Here is a 15,522-nt window from a genome sequence, read left to right as displayed (position 1 = left end):
ATCTGAGTCAGCCTTGGAGGGCCCGCGCTGCACCAGATGACAAGGACACTCTTGCTTTCCTGAAGAGGAGCCAATGGCAATGCCAGTGCTTGCCGGCACGCCCGCACTTTACATTCACAAGGGGTAACTTGGTGCTTCTAACAGACCGCCCTAGTGGTCGTCTCCTGGCCAAACCCTCGCAGTATCAAGTAGTGCAGCTTAGAGGGCGCTTTGTGACTGCAAGGAAAGCAAATGAAACAGTGACTCCAAATATTTACATTTTCAAGAGATTCAGAACTCCTAAGGGCCTCATTGTTCAGGGTGTTGAGGTAAACAATGACTCCCCTCATGAGATCCTAGGTCAGATGTAACCAGGCGAAATCATGTGCCTCGAAGCAGCTCATCGAGCAGAGATGCCCCCTGTCTGGATGTTGGGTTGAGCACATCCCAGCAGGTATGCTACCTCAGGATTCAAGAGTTACTCTATCCATACACACAGCTATGGACTAACACTGTGTCTTCTGTGTGCTAACGGGCTCTCTTCCCAGCAGGACAGAGACTTTTCATTTCAAATAATATACATCGACTGGATTCAGTTTCTTGCCTTGCCTTTCCACAGATTCGGAGAACTTTAGTATCTGAACGTTTGCTGACACCAAGTTGGTTTGTGCTGATCCCTGTGGGTACTGGTAAAATGGTTTCACCCATAACATGTGTACAGGAATGAAAGGTCATGAAGGATGGAGGCTGTGGCCAAGGCTTCTGGGGGTATGCGGGGAGCCATAACACTAGCATAAAGTGTCCTTGTCTCTCTCGCGAGAGGCTGAGGCACAGGGCATTGGATTGAGACAGCACTGAGGTAGATGAGAAAAGTGAAAAAGAGAGTGCGGGAGAGGCGATAGGGGTGTGGGAGGAGAGAGAGAGAGAGAGAGAGAGTCAAACCAGATGATGAGACCACTGAAAAGAAAAGGGGAAGGCAGACACCTGAGACAAGCCGTGGGTGAGAGGAACAGAGACAGATATACTGAGAAAGTGAGGGACAGAATGGGAGAATCGGACAAAACAGTGAATGAGAGTTACAAAGGGGTAAAAGAGAAAAAAGAGTCAAGGGGGGACATAAGAGAAGACAATAGAGAAAACACAAAGGGGTAAAAGAGAAAAAAGAGTCAAGGAGGGGGGCAGAAGAGAGGACAATAGAGAGAACACAAAGGGGTAAAAGAGAAAAAAGAGTCAAGGAGGGGGACAGAAGAGAAGACAATAGAGAGAACACAAAGGGGTAAAAGAGAAAAAAGAGTCAAGGAGGGGGACAGAAGAGAAGACAATAGAGAGAACACAAAGGGGTAAAAGAGAAAAAAGAGTCAAGGAGGGGGACAGAAAAGAGGACAATAGAGAGAACACAAAGGGGTAAAAGAGAAAAAAGAGTCAAGGAGGGGGACAGAAGAGAGGACAATAGAGAGAACACAAAGGGGTAAAAGAGAAAAAGAGTCAAGGAGGGGGACAGAAGAGAGGACAATAGAGAGAACACAAAGGGGTAAAAGAGAAAAAAGAGTCAAGGGGGGGACAGAAGAGAGGACAATAGAGCGAACACAAAGGGGTAAAAGAGAAAAAAGAGTCAAGGAGGGGGGACAGAAGAGAAGACAATAGAGAGAACACAAAGGGGTAAAAGAGAAAAAAGAGTCAAGGAGGGGGACAGAAGAGAGGACAATAGCGAGACCACAAAGGGGTAAAAGAGAAAAAAGAGTCAAGGAGGGGGACAGAAGAGAAGACAATAGAGAGAACACAAAGGGGTAAAAGAGAAAAAAGAGTCAAGGAGGGGGACAGAAGAGAGGACAATAGCGAGACCACAAAGGGGTAAAAGAGAAAAAAGAGTCAAGGAGGGGGACAGAAGAGAGGACAATAGAGAGAACACAAAGGGGTAAAAGAGAAAAAAGAGTCAAGGAGGGAGGACAGAAGAGAGGACAATAGAGAGAACACAAAGGGGTAAAGAGAAACAGAGATAGGGAGAGACTGAAAGAGAAGAAACAAGAATAAAGTAGAGAGTGAGTGAAGGAGAACATTTGTGTTGGCTTCAACCCACTACACGACGTATGAGAAAGGGCCAAGTGGGAGTTGGTAGCACTTTGAAGCTGTTGCAGTGACCAACAAGGAACTAAAGATTGGTGAGAGTCCTAGTAATTGTGAGGAATCCTCCTCTTGATTCCTTGTGTGGTCATTTCTGTTATGCAATGGGACACCTCCTTTGGAGGAAGCTTAAGACACACAGAGCAGGTGTTGTATGAAGCTCCAACTCTCCCTGGCTTGGACGAGCTCACTTGGAACGGACAAACCTGGACAGAGTACACGACGAATGAAATCACAACCTTTGTAGGAAGGAATCGACAAAACAGCTGCAAACCAACATCTACAGGACCTATCTTGATGACTTACGACTGTACGACATAGAGTTGGGCCCTAACTTGACAAAACACAACTAGAGGGGTGCAGGGCTCTGGGACAAAATTGTGTCATCTAGACACCCCACAGCAGCCATTATAAGTCTTATAAAGCGCATAGTTACCCGAAGGCTGATGAGTGAACAGTGTTTTAAAAAACAGCTGAAGACTCAGCTTTCAACTCTTTGTTTGTTCCCTCTTGTTTTCTGCTTTTCGTTGTTCATTAGCACCGGGACACACCTGGGAGTGGCTGTGTGCTTTTCAAGTCCCCCAATTCATGTATTCATTCAAGGCCACCCAGTGCTAGAACAGTCATCAATTTAAGTAGCTCTCAGACAGGATTAGTGAGTAGAAAGCCAGGTTTTCAGGGCCTTGAGGAATCAGGGCTCATTGGAAAGCAGAGGTAATTAACGGGGAAGAGTGTGCCAAAGTTTGGGGTCTTCGTGAGAAAATGAAGGGCCACCCCAACGAGATCTGCTCAATTTGGGGGACCTGCAATAAGTGTGCTGAGGAAGATCTAAATGACCATCCATGACTGTAGGGAGTAACTAGCGGTCTTCATAGGGCGGTCTTTCTTGTAGAGGGACATGTGCACGATACACCGGGCCCGATTCACAGAACTACCTTAAGACAAAATCCTAAACTTACTACCATTTGAATATTCACAGAAGGCACTTACTCATTTTGGTATTCACCGAAGGCACTTACTCATTTTGGTATTCACCGAAGGCACTTACTCATTTTGGTATTCACCGAAGGCACTTACTCATTTTGGTATTCACAGAAGTTAGGAGTCCTAACTTTAGGACTTCTAAATGCCTTCTGTGAATACCGAAAGTCTTAAAGTTAGGATTTTTCTCAGTTTAGGAGTAGTAAAGTTAGGACTCCTAACTTTAGGACTCCTAAATGCCTTCTGTGAATACCGAAATGGTAGTAAGTTTAGAATTTTGTCTTAAGTAAGTTCTGTGAATCAGGCCCACAGGGTCTTAAACAGGACGGTACTTTCTGCTCGACTGGGAGATGTGGAGGTCCTTTAGGGCCCTTTTTACAGATTGATGTCTCGGGACATTCATGAGAAGCCGAGCAGCAACATTCTGTGTAATCGGCCACCGCTTTATCATGTAGAGAGGTGAGCCAAGGTAAAGAGTGTTGCCATAGTCGAGGCAGGTGACGGCAAGGGCATGGACAACTAGATGCAAAAAGGTGCACGCGCCACATCTCGACCCCCCCATTGAAAAGGTGTCCGCCCAAATGCTCAGGCCCTCCCCCCGCGGGCATTGGACGTCACAGTACGTCAAACCATTGCGATGCACGTGGTCCTGGAAGCTTTAGTCACACTTGTAAAGCATTAGTCGGTCCTCTAAAGAAGGTTTGAACTGAATACAGTTCAGCCACAGGTCGTGGTATTGCACTTACTACCTTTGTGCCTTTGGCATTCAAAGAGGGGTCGTTTTTTACATTTTCGCATTTTTACATCAAGGCCAAATGCATCTTTATGTTGCTCGTCGCTTTGTTGAATATTGCCCAGTCTTTTTTAAATTTGAAACTGTGAGTTCAATAAACTGTAGTTGCATCTATCCTAATTTACTTGCTGACTTTAAGGTGATTACCCTATTAAAGTAAACATAATATATTCCCTTATGCATTTACTATATGGGCCAGAGATATTGAAGAAATATTATTTGCTCTTGTTTTAGGATGAGCTAATTCTGAACATCCCAGGGGAAATCAGTCAGATCAGCTCAAATGAGAATTCTTTCTTCCAAGAAATATTGTAAGGCAGGTCCAACATGGGAACATGCATGACCATGGTGAGAAAGCACTGACCTCAGGAGTGGACACACACTCGCCTGTCCTTCTCATTCTTTACTTGTTTTAAATCGGGGAGCAGGACACAGAGCACCCTAAATTTACTAGAGCTGAGAGTTGACATGGAGTGGCTCCCACGGCACAACTTTTGGTTGTGATGCTCTGATTTCTAATACAACTGCTGTCCACACACTTATTGAAAGAGGGGTGAAGACGGGTTCAGAGGCTCCCTCAGCTTTACCTGGGCATCAGAGGTGAGGGCCATCGCTGAGTGGCTTCCAATGCACACCTTCGGTGTGTGGTCCCCTGCTGCAATGAGTGTGTGGGAGCTGCAATGAGTGTGTGGGAGCTGCAATTAGTGTGTGGGAGCTGCAAGGAGTGCGTGGGAGCTGTAATGAGTGTGTGGGAGCTGCAATGAGTGTGTGGGAGCTGCAATGAGTGTGTGGGACCTGCATGTAGTGTGTGGGAGCTGCAATTAGTGTGTGGGAGCTGCAAGGAGTGCGTGGGAGCTGCAATGAGTGTGTGGGAGCTGCAATGAGTGCGTGGGAGCTGCAATGAGTGTGTGGGAGCTGCAATGAGTGTGTGAGGGCTGCAAGGAGTGTGTGGGAGCTGCAATGAGTTTGTGGGAGCTGCAATGAGTGTGTGGGAGCTGCAATTAGTGTGTGTGGGAGCTGCAATGAGTGTGTGGGAGCTGCAATGAGTTTGTGGGAGCTGCAATGAGTGTGTGGGAGCTGCAATTAGTGTGTGTGGGAGCTGCAATGAGTGTGTGGGAGCTGCAATGAGTGTGTGTGGGAGCTGCAATGAGTGTGTGGGAGCTGCAATGAGTGTGTGGGAGCTGCATCGAGTGTGTGGGAGCTGCATCGAGTGTGTGGGAGCTGCAATGAGTGTGTGGGAGCTGTAATGAGTGTGTTGGAGCTGCAAGGAGTGTGTGGGAGCTGCAATGAGTGTGTGGGAGCTGCAACGAGTGTGTAGGAGCTGTAATGAGTGTGTGGGAGCTGCAAGGAGTGTGTGGGAGCTGCAATGAGTGTGTGGGAGCTGCAATGAGTGTATGGGAGCTGCAAGGAGTGTGTGGGAAGCTGCTATCCACACACTCATTGAGAGAGGGGTGAAGAGAAGTACAGACGCTCTCAAAGCTCTACCTCACCATTAGAGGTGAGGGCCATTGTTAACTGGCTTCCAATGCTCACCTTCGGGATGTGGTCCCCTGCTGCAATGAGTGTGTGGAAAACAGCTGTTCACACTTATTGAGAAAGGAATGAAGAGGGGTACAGATGCCCTAACAGCTTTACCTGGCCATTAGAGGTGAGGGCCATTGTGGACAGGCTTCCAATGCTCACCTTCAGCATGTGGTCTGTGGCTGCAATGAGTGTGTGGGAGCTGCAATGTGTGAGTGGGAAGCGACTGTCCACACACATTGAGAAAGGGGTGAAGAGGGATATAAAAATCTGACAGCTTTACCTGGCCACTAGAGGTGAGGGTAATCATGGGCTGGCTTATGGTGCACACTTTCCGTTAGTGGCCCACTGCTGCATTGAGTGTGTGGGAGCTGCAATGAGTGTCTGGGAGCTGCAAGGAGTGTGTGGGAAGCTGCTATCCACACACTCATTGAGAGAGGGGTGAAGAGAAGTACAGACACTCTCATAGCTCTACCTGACCATTAGAGATGAGGGCCATAGCTGACTGGCTTCCAATGCACCCCTTCAGGATGTGGCCTGCTGCTGCAATGAGTGTGTGGGAGCTGCAAGGAGTGTGTGGGAGCTGTAAGGAGTGTGTGGGAGCTGCAAGGAGTGTGTGGGAGCTGCAAGGAGTGTATGGGAGCTGCATGGAGTGTATGGGAGCTGCAAGGAGTGTGTGGGAGCTGCAAGGAGTGTGTGGGAGCTGCAAGGAGTGTGTGGGAGCTGCAAGGAGTGTGTGGGAAGCTACTATCCACACACCCATTGAGAGAGGAGTGAAGAGAAGTACAGACACTCTCATAGCTCTACCTGACCATCAGAGGTGAGGGCCATTGTTGACTGGCTTCCAATGCTCACCTTCAGCATGTGTCTGTGGCTGCTATGAGTGTGTGGGAGCTGCAATGTGTGTGTGCGTAAATCTGCTATCTACAAACTCATTGAGAAAGAGGCATGGAGGGGTACAAACATCTGACAGCTTTACCTGGCCACTAGAGGTGAGCGCCATGGTGGACTGGCTTCCGGTGCACACCTTCCGGATGCAAAGACCCTGCAGACCTTCAATAACCTTAGGACGATAGACCCGGCTTGTGTCTCCATGGCCCAGCTTTCCTACAGGATGGACACAGAATTCAGAGTCATGTGGATGTGTGACAATAGGTCTAGTATATGCAATGTAGTCACAACAATGTACAACAATGTATATGTTCATCAGGCAGAATCCTCTGCAGCACACCCAACCACCTCTAAGCAAAGATAGGCAAAGAGGCCACCTATCTCAAAGACACCCCCCTCCAGTCTACCCAGCAGCTTCAGCTGGACACAAGTTTCCCATCTTATGAGAGCATTGATGTAAAATCCACTCATAGAAATCATTTGATTCCCATCAGCCCAGTCTTACACTCTGCCAATCAGAGGCAGTGTCTCTACAGAGGGGTGGTGAGAGCCGGGCAGGATCACTGGTCCCTGGGCTGCAGCAGGAGTGGAACCCATCAAATATAGCTCTCAATGCTACCAGCTAGGTGCATGCTATGTAAGTCACATACATACACATGTCATACTAAAAATGTGTGATTTAATTGTATTTTAGGAACTTGACATGCCCCGACCAGGTACACAGACAAAATATCGAGTTTTAAATTTCGATATACAATTATATCGAAGTTTAAATATCGATGGGACATAATATAGAAGGTAAGTAATATTGACAGTCTTAATATCGATATTAGTATGATATTAGTAATATCGAAGTTTTAAATATCGATGTCAATAATATCGAAATAAATAATTTCGATGTTACTAATATCAATTTTTAAATACATTTTGTGTATATTATATTGTATTTATTATGTTTTAATATTTATTTTTAATGTAATTTAATTAAATATTGTCTTTTAGTACTGTAGCGGGTTGTGGGTTTATAGGGGAATAGGGTGGGAAGTAATTTAATTATGTTAAATTAATTATTAATTAGTAGGAATTATTAATTAATTAATTGAGAATTAATTTTTAATTAATTTTAATTAATTGATTAATTGATAAATATGTTCTGTAGCAGGTTATGGGTTTATAGGGGAATAGGGTGGGAAGTAATTTAATAATAATTAATTAAGTAATATATGTTTGTAAATATTTTTAATTAATAATTAATTGGTAATTAATTAATATTAATTAGTTAATTAATTAATATAATTTTGTACATATTTTTAATTATTACTTAGTTGGTAATTAATTAATATTAATTAGTTATTTACATTAATTAGAGTATTTTTTTATATATATAATTTTTTGTTATTCTTAATTAATTAATTGGGAAAAAAAATATTAATTATTAAATTAATTACAGCTAATGTGCTAATATATTTACTTTATTGTTATTGTTAATTAATAATTATTTGGTAATTAAATAATAATAATTATTTTTGGGTAAAGGAGTATTTTTAGGGTTCAGGGTCAGTTTTCAGTTTTTGGGTAAAGGGGTATTTTTAGGGTTCAGGGTCAGTTTTCAGTTCTTGGGTAAAGGGGTATTTTTGGGGTTCAGGGTCAGTTTTCAGTTCTTGGGTAAAGGGGTATTTTTAGGGTTCAGGGTCAGTTTTCAGTTTTTGGGTAAAGGGGTATTTTTAGGGTTCAGGGTCAGTTTTCAGTTTTTGGGTAAAGGGGTATTTTCAGGGTTCAGGGTCAGTTTTGGGTTTTTGGGGTACAGGTGTAGAGGGTAAAAATAAAATAAATTTAAATTAAATCAATTAAATGAAATTAAAAAAAAAATTACATTAAATATTAAGTGTTTAATTTATTTTAAATGTATATGTATTAGTTTTAATTTTTTAATTATGTTTTAATATTTTTATTTAATATTTGTAAAATTATATGTATTTTTAAATTATTTTTACATTATTATTAATACATTTAAAAAAACGATATTTTTAATTTCGATATTTTTGTACTACGGTATTAATTTTTCGATATTTTTGTACTTACCTTTATGAAGATGACTCCGATATTTTTGATTTCCGATATTTTTGTGCCGATATTTTTGTATGTAGATATTTTGTCTGTCGATATTATGTCAGACATTCCCCGACCAAGCTCAAGATTAAACTTAACTGTATACATTCCAGTTCCAGCCAAAACTCCAAGAAATCTTTATTTACTCAAACATTAAGATTAGAGAAATACCACAGGCTGACATCAGCTCCACCAAGAGCTGCTGTGCCAATCAGAGCAGCTAGAGAGCAGTCCATGTGGACATTGACACTGTGGTTCCATTCATAGAAGGAAGAGGAACCTCTGGTGGAGGCTCAAGAGAGGAAATCTTGAGATCTTCTGGGACAATGGGATGTTATCTCTTGACTGGCCATGAAAGTAGGTTTGAAGCTAGGCAAACACACGCTGTTTGTAGTAGTACTCGGATAGCTCGTTCCTGAGTGAGGCTCAGCTCCTATCCAAGGAAGGTCCCTCTAGCCACCTGAGTCTTCTGCTTCTTTCTCAATTGATCCGAGCACTTCTGATGTCCATGGAGCGGTTGTCTACCCTTGGTGCATTCTTTTCTTGTGCCTCTCACTCTCCCTAGCGTGGTGCTGGATGCCACAGGTAGTCTGTTTCTTTGCCGGTGTATTTTATTCCAGGCCTTTGAATTATTCTTTAAAGTGATAGGGAGGTGAAGAGGGAGGCAGAGTGTATTCAGCGTTGAGGTAATGTGGATGAGCATCTCTGAGCCCTTGATGACACTTGCTGCGGGGCGTAGGATGCCTCAGTGGTGCCTCAGCGGTGTTGAGGAGGACAATGGTCAGAGCGTTCCCTCCATTCGTCCCGAAGCCTGTTGTGGCGGAAATTGCAAAATTGGGGGGTACCTCCGATACTGCTGAAAGCAATATTCAGCCTTTACACCGGAACATGGGTACAGGTGAAACTTACGACAAATGCAGCCATTAAAAAGATCCCAACAGATTGAGGGCTGGAACAAGGCTGCGTACTGGCGCCCCTCCTTTTTAACTTATATACGGCAGACCTTGGCAAAGCATTATTCAAGGCTAATCTTCTGTCACCTAAAATTGGCTCGACTAGATTATTCTTAATTCAGTATGCGGACGATATGGTGTTATTGGACCACACCAAAACGGGCATGCAACGACTATTGGGAGCTCTAAACAAGAACAACAACAACGACCTAAAGGCAAATGCAGGAAAGACGAAGGTGGTAATATTTGGGAAGTATGCCAATAAACTTAGACAATGCTGGAAACTAGGCAATTTGAATATCACAACAACGACCAAATATAATTACCTGGGGGTCTTGCTCACGAGCAATGCGAAACTCACGGCACATATCGCTTCCATGAAAACAATAGCTAAGGTGGCGCTGTATGCCCTATGCATGCTGAATTCTAAATTAAGTTGCCCATCCACCAAATCTATCAGAAAGGTCATAAAGGCTAAGTTGTTACCCTCTCTCACATATGGCCAATTAGCATTCCCAGCGGCTTATAGTAACATCTTGGAACAAGCCAATTGTCGAGCGTTTAAGCGAATCTTTCAAATACCAATACATGCCCGGAATGCATTGCTCTGACTGGAATTCGGGCTAAACAAACAGAGTTACGAGCATTGGGCCTCGATTGTGCGGTTCTTTCGTGGGGTATGTGCGGCTCCCCCGCATTCAATGAAAGCAATCTTATAAACTATTTTTGAGGAAGAAAATAACTTGCGGTCCAACAGCCTGCACACAGCCTGTACTGAATTGCAGCTTGACATGTCCAACTGGCAGGATTTCATCTGACAGCCCGGTGTCCTAAAATCGATTTAAAGAAAACAAGTTAGATCACTCTCTAAGGATGAGGATATGAAGGAACTGAGGCTCTCCAGTAGTAACATTGGGATTCTTGCCACCTCCTATGAGGATCACCTAAAGCAGCCCTACCTTGACGCCGCCTTAAATATGTCAATCTTAAAGCAAATTTTAGCAGTGAGACTTATGGTACTGCCGATTAAAGATATTAACATGCACTGGAAATCATTCCAGGTGGTCAGTAGTTGCTGACTGTGCCAACAATATGAGGAAACCATGACTCATTTGGTCTGCATATGCCACTGTTTAGCACAGGCACCCCTCACTTACTATAACCATTGTTTCTAAAATGTGGAACACTTACATGTCAAAATGCGATGGAACTTCTCTTTAGCTTGGACATTCCAACCCAATTGGCAAGATTTGCGAAATTCGCACACACGGTGAAAGAACTTTTACCTAATGCCTCGCACATTGCACTTTAATTGAAGTCCTCGCGGCAAAAGCACCGAACGCGTACACGCACAGTTGCAATGGAAACTGTTATAAGTCCCACAAAAATGAGCGAAAGTTTACACTTCAATGAAAAAACTCTAAATCATCGCCTAATCAGGGATTGTAACTAATTCTAGGCATTGACACTATTTGTACTGTTTGACTTATTTTAGCGTCAAATGTAACATTTTAAATCTATTTTATCCAAGTGGTATTTATTATTTGTTGAATAGATACCGACCAGAACTGAATTAATTAAGCGTTGGAACATCTCCGCTGGTTTTCCATTGTAACAGTTTTAATTAATTGAAACAATAACATTTATATCAAATTTATATCATTCGTCCCGGAGATGGCCAAGACCTGCCCAGATGCTCTTAACTCAACTCTCTTGGTTTTCTTGGCAGTGTCTTCTGAATGTGAGGTCTTTCTCATTGGGTAATGCAGGTGACTTGCATTGTCTGTCAGCTTGGTCATAAAGCCATCCATGCTCCTGTTGGAGAGGTTGACACTAAACAACAATGGGGTAACCCGGTATGCCTCAGAACCTGGGTATCATATGGTATATAAAACACTGGTTCTGTTGGATGAAATTATATACAGCACCAATGAAACTAATACTTATTCAGCACAAAAATCCGAAATTAATTAAACTTAAACACATGTAGGCCCAGACAAAGCAATTATTGAATGAATGCCATGTGTTCATAGTAGTTTAATGTCAATATATCATTGAACCTAACGATCAGGTGAAAAAGGGGCCGTGCAGTGCAACAAAAATGGATGTACATATGCATAAAAATCACCAATCACAGGTTTTTTTCAGGAAGCCTGTCTGTCCTACCCAATTTTATTCACTCTGTAGTAGGTGAAATAGTCCTAAGGTCATAGTTGCCCAAAAACGAGAAATTATAAATGCAGGAGACAGCTGGAATTGTCGAAGTTTCAACCCTCCTAGGAAGTATGTGATTCCTCCACATCTATAGGGTTGAGAGAGCGCAAATTTGAATAAAAATTATGTATAGGCCATATTTACAAGCACATCGTATAACGTAGGAATGAAATGTATATCGTAACGTGAAGTTGACACTTATAGCATAGAGCTAACCGAGATAATCAAAAGTAATATAGGAAATGTAACTGTATTCACTTTAGGACATGTATTAGATTTAGAAGGCCCGTATACGTAGTGGGCTAATGTAGAAATGTGTAGAAATGCTTACGAAATGTAGAACGTGCAAAGTAGAAATCATGTACGTGTGTAACCTTAAACGGAGAAGCGGCGAGAAATGAAACATGAAGAAATGTGTAGAGCATGTATAACACGATATAGCGAATGAGAATTATGAAGTTATACACTATGTAGTTTGTATTCTATGTATAATGTATTCACACATACGTGAAAGATTTGTTAAATACGAATATATATATATGTTAAAGGTTATACTGTGTAGAAGGCTTTTTGTAGGAATGTTAGAAGGGTTTAGGTCATTTGTGATTTTAACCTGACTGACCAAGGGTTCGCAGGAGTGTAGTCCGCTGTTTGTAATTTAGTGGGCTCACAGGAGTCGTGAATAGCCTTGCTGTGAACGTGCGAGCCAAGGAGTCTAGCGCTTGCTAGATTTAGGGTGACAACGCTGGACAAGGTTTATGGCCTGAACGTGATAAGAAGCGCTTAGAATTCGAGACTTGTTTTGAATGACCATTCACAGGACCTAGAAGGGTCAAAGAATCGCAGTTGTAAGTTAAAGTCTTGTTTAAGTTCATGTGACTTTTGATCTGAAAGTGTCAGTAGAAGTCGCCAACAAGAAGACGAAGGTGACATCTAAGGAGAAAGGTCAACTTAACGGACAGCGAAAGAGACGAAGCAAGGAAAAGGCTGGAAGATTACCTCATGGGCAAAGTCCGTGGTGGGCGTCAAGGGGCGTTTCACCTACACTGTGATTGTGTATTTTAGGGACAGCACCCCGGGGAGAAGATAGCGAAGGCAAGCGAACAGCTCCGAGCAGAAGCCATCATAGAGAGCTCAAAGTAGATGACTTGAGCAAATGCGCTGAGAGAGATCAGAGCGCAAGAGAGCAGTAGGCCGAGGACCCTTAGAAGAGCGGATGGGTAGGCAGAGAGGATACTGCTTCTTAAACTTAAGTTACCTTTAGAGGCTAAGAGAGTTTGAACTTCTTTGGGAGTCAAACTGCTGACACCTTTTTAGGTTAGGAACTTGCGAAGTAGGGATGTCACTTAGTATAGAGTAGGGACAGATTTAACTTGATTAATTTTCTCTTTCTGTAGATGACGCAAACGAACCACTTCACATCGATGCTTTAAATAGCTGATTCTGGAATTGATTTTGTATTCTTTTGTATACTTTGAGATTTATCTTGAGAAGATTGTATTCGCATTTAAATTTGACTTTTATATAAAACTTTCAAACTTCAGTTGTAAGTGGTTCTTCAGAGTGGCGTCAGTTTATGGGGTTTATCTAACCTATGTGGGGTTTGTCTTTTACTCAATGACAGATACCAACGGTCCAAAATTGACGAATGAGATAAGGTAGTTGATTGATCATAAATTGATACCAAAATCTCATTCCCCGCAGGGTCTTCATCAGAATTATTCATTGAACAACCTAGAGTCGCGGACATTTCCTTAAACATCTAGTATTAACTTCCAACAGGGGCGAACAAGTGGTGGCTGTACCCGTCATCTGCTGATCGATGCCCTCCTTCTTTGCCCGATGCACGTGGATTAGTTATAACAGAGTCACGTCAAAACTGAAATTCACTGTCAACGACTGACAAACCACCCGCTTAGTGGCTAGTTCACTTTCGGATTATTACAAAAACATGCTTTTATGAAAACATTAAGCATCGGCGGATTTCGGGGATCCACGATCCGCGAATTTGCGGATTTGCGGATTTGCACATCCGCAAAATCCACGAATTTGCAGATTTTGCGGATTTTCTTAATGGGGGGGGGGTCTTTTGTGCAGCCTTGACGACGCTCACGATTTTTTTTGGGCTGATGAATGAGTCACTGAAATTGAACTTCAACTAGTTCCAGCGACCATGTGTGTGTTACTATGCAATCGCCCCGAAGGGCGCAGGGGTCCCTTGAGTGAGCTGTCCATCATAGTGGGTAAATGGCGGGAAGACGGTGCACACCGCGAGTGTGTGAGCAGGGCCAAACGGGCGGGGCTTCAATGCGAGTTCACATGCCTCTTGTGTGTATAAAAGGTCAGAGACCGATCAGAGCAGCAGATCAAGAGAAAGAAGCTCCTGGTCACAGGAACAGCACGAGGATTGCGCTCGTGAAAGTCAAGGATGCAAAGGCCTCTATCCAGCATCACAGCTGAATTTCAACTGTAGATTTTGGGAAGAAGGCACACCTGCCCAGCCTCGACGACGCTCCCTTGAGTGAGCTGTCCATCCATCATCTTCCTGTAACTATTTTAGGATGGTGCCGGCAAGCTGCCAGCGCCATCCTAAAATAGTTACTAAATTAGCTTCACTAATAGATAAAATAAAGCAGGTGCTCGAGCACCTGCTTTATTTTATCTATTAGTGCTTCCTGTGCTTCCTGTTGAAGCTAACTTAGTAACTATTTTAGGATGGCGCTGGCAGCTTACCGGCGCCATCCTAAAATAGTTACAACTAAAACTTCAAGCTTGAAGGCTTGAACTTTTGCCTCCCGAATCCGCCGCTCGCAGATTCGCGGATTTACGGTTAATTCGCGGGAGTTCGCGGATTGTGGATTTACCGAAAATCTGCGAAATCCGCCGAGCGGAACAGATTTTGCGCTCACCCGTAGAGAACATAATGAAATTGGTGCTTCTGCCCCGAGTGGTCGCTCCCCTGCCTCTCCACCGTGTAGCGGTATCGTTGACCCACGCTGCTTTGAGCGACTGTAGCATATTTGTACTGCCATTTAATTAATTGTTTTAACCTCGCTTGCATATTTGTACTGCCATTTAATTAATTGTTTTAACCTCGCTTGCATATTTGTACTGCCATTTAATTAATTGTTTCAACCTCGCTTGCCTGCCGGTATCATAGAACTGAGCTGCATTATTTAACTGTGCCTTTAACTGCATTGAGTGCACCTCGCCTGCTTGCACCATTGTTTTCTTGCCAAAGTTAATAGCGCGATACCCCCCAGCGCCCTGCTCGACTCCCCCCTCCATTTTGTAGCTGTTGTTGTTGTGCTTCGTGTTGACCCGAGCCCGCCCCGCCTCCCAGCTGAGCCGCCCTCCCACTATCTATTTACAGCGCTCCCTGTACCAGAAGCGCTGTGATCCCTCTGTGCTTCTGCCCCGAGTGGTCGCTCCCCTGCCTCTCCACCGTGTAGCGGTATCGTTGACCCACGCTGCTTTGAGCGACTGTAGCATATTTGTACTGCCATTTAATTAATTGTTTTAACCTCGCTTGCATATTTGTACTGCCATTTAATTAATTGTTTAACCTCGCTTGCATATTTGTACTGCCATTTAATTAATTGTTTCAACCTCGCTTGCCTGCCGGTATCATAGAACTGAGCTGCATTATTTAACTGTGCCTTTAACTGCATTGAGTGCACCTCGCCTGCTTGCACCATTGTTTTCTTGCCAAAGTTAATAGCGCGATACCCCCCAGCGCCCTGCTCGACTCCCCCCTCCATTTTGTAGCTGTTGTTGTTGTGCTTCGTGTTGACCCGAGCCCGCCCCGCCTCCCAGCTGAGCCGCCCTCCCACTATCTATTTACAGCGCTCCCTGTACCAGAAGCGCTGTGATCCCTCTGTGCTTCTGCCCCGAGTGGTCGCTCCCCTGCCTCTCCACCGTGTAGCGGTATCGTTGACCCACGCTGCTTTGAGCGACTGT

The 15,522-nt window shown here is 43.7% G+C and overlaps 1 protein-coding gene across 1 annotated transcript in view; it reads right to left on the bottom strand.

Moving 5' to 3' along the window:
- LOC147725878 (putative E3 ubiquitin-protein ligase HERC1) overlaps positions 1–15,522 on the bottom strand; it is a 1,064,842-nt gene that overhangs the window by 914,702 nt on the left and 134,618 nt on the right. The window contains exon 8 of the mRNA XM_086963380.1: positions 6,375–6,502. Coding sequence (XP_086819506.1) covers positions 6,375–6,502 — 128 coding nt within the window. The remainder of the gene's footprint in view (positions 1–6,374; positions 6,503–15,522) is intronic.

Source organism: Lissotriton vulgaris, chromosome 3_1 (assembly GCF_964263255.1).
Source record: "Lissotriton vulgaris chromosome 3_1, aLisVul1.2, whole genome shotgun sequence".
Taxonomy (NCBI): Eukaryota; Metazoa; Chordata; class Amphibia; order Caudata; family Salamandridae; genus Lissotriton; species Lissotriton vulgaris.
This window is presented reverse-complemented; position numbering and strand designations above follow the sequence as displayed.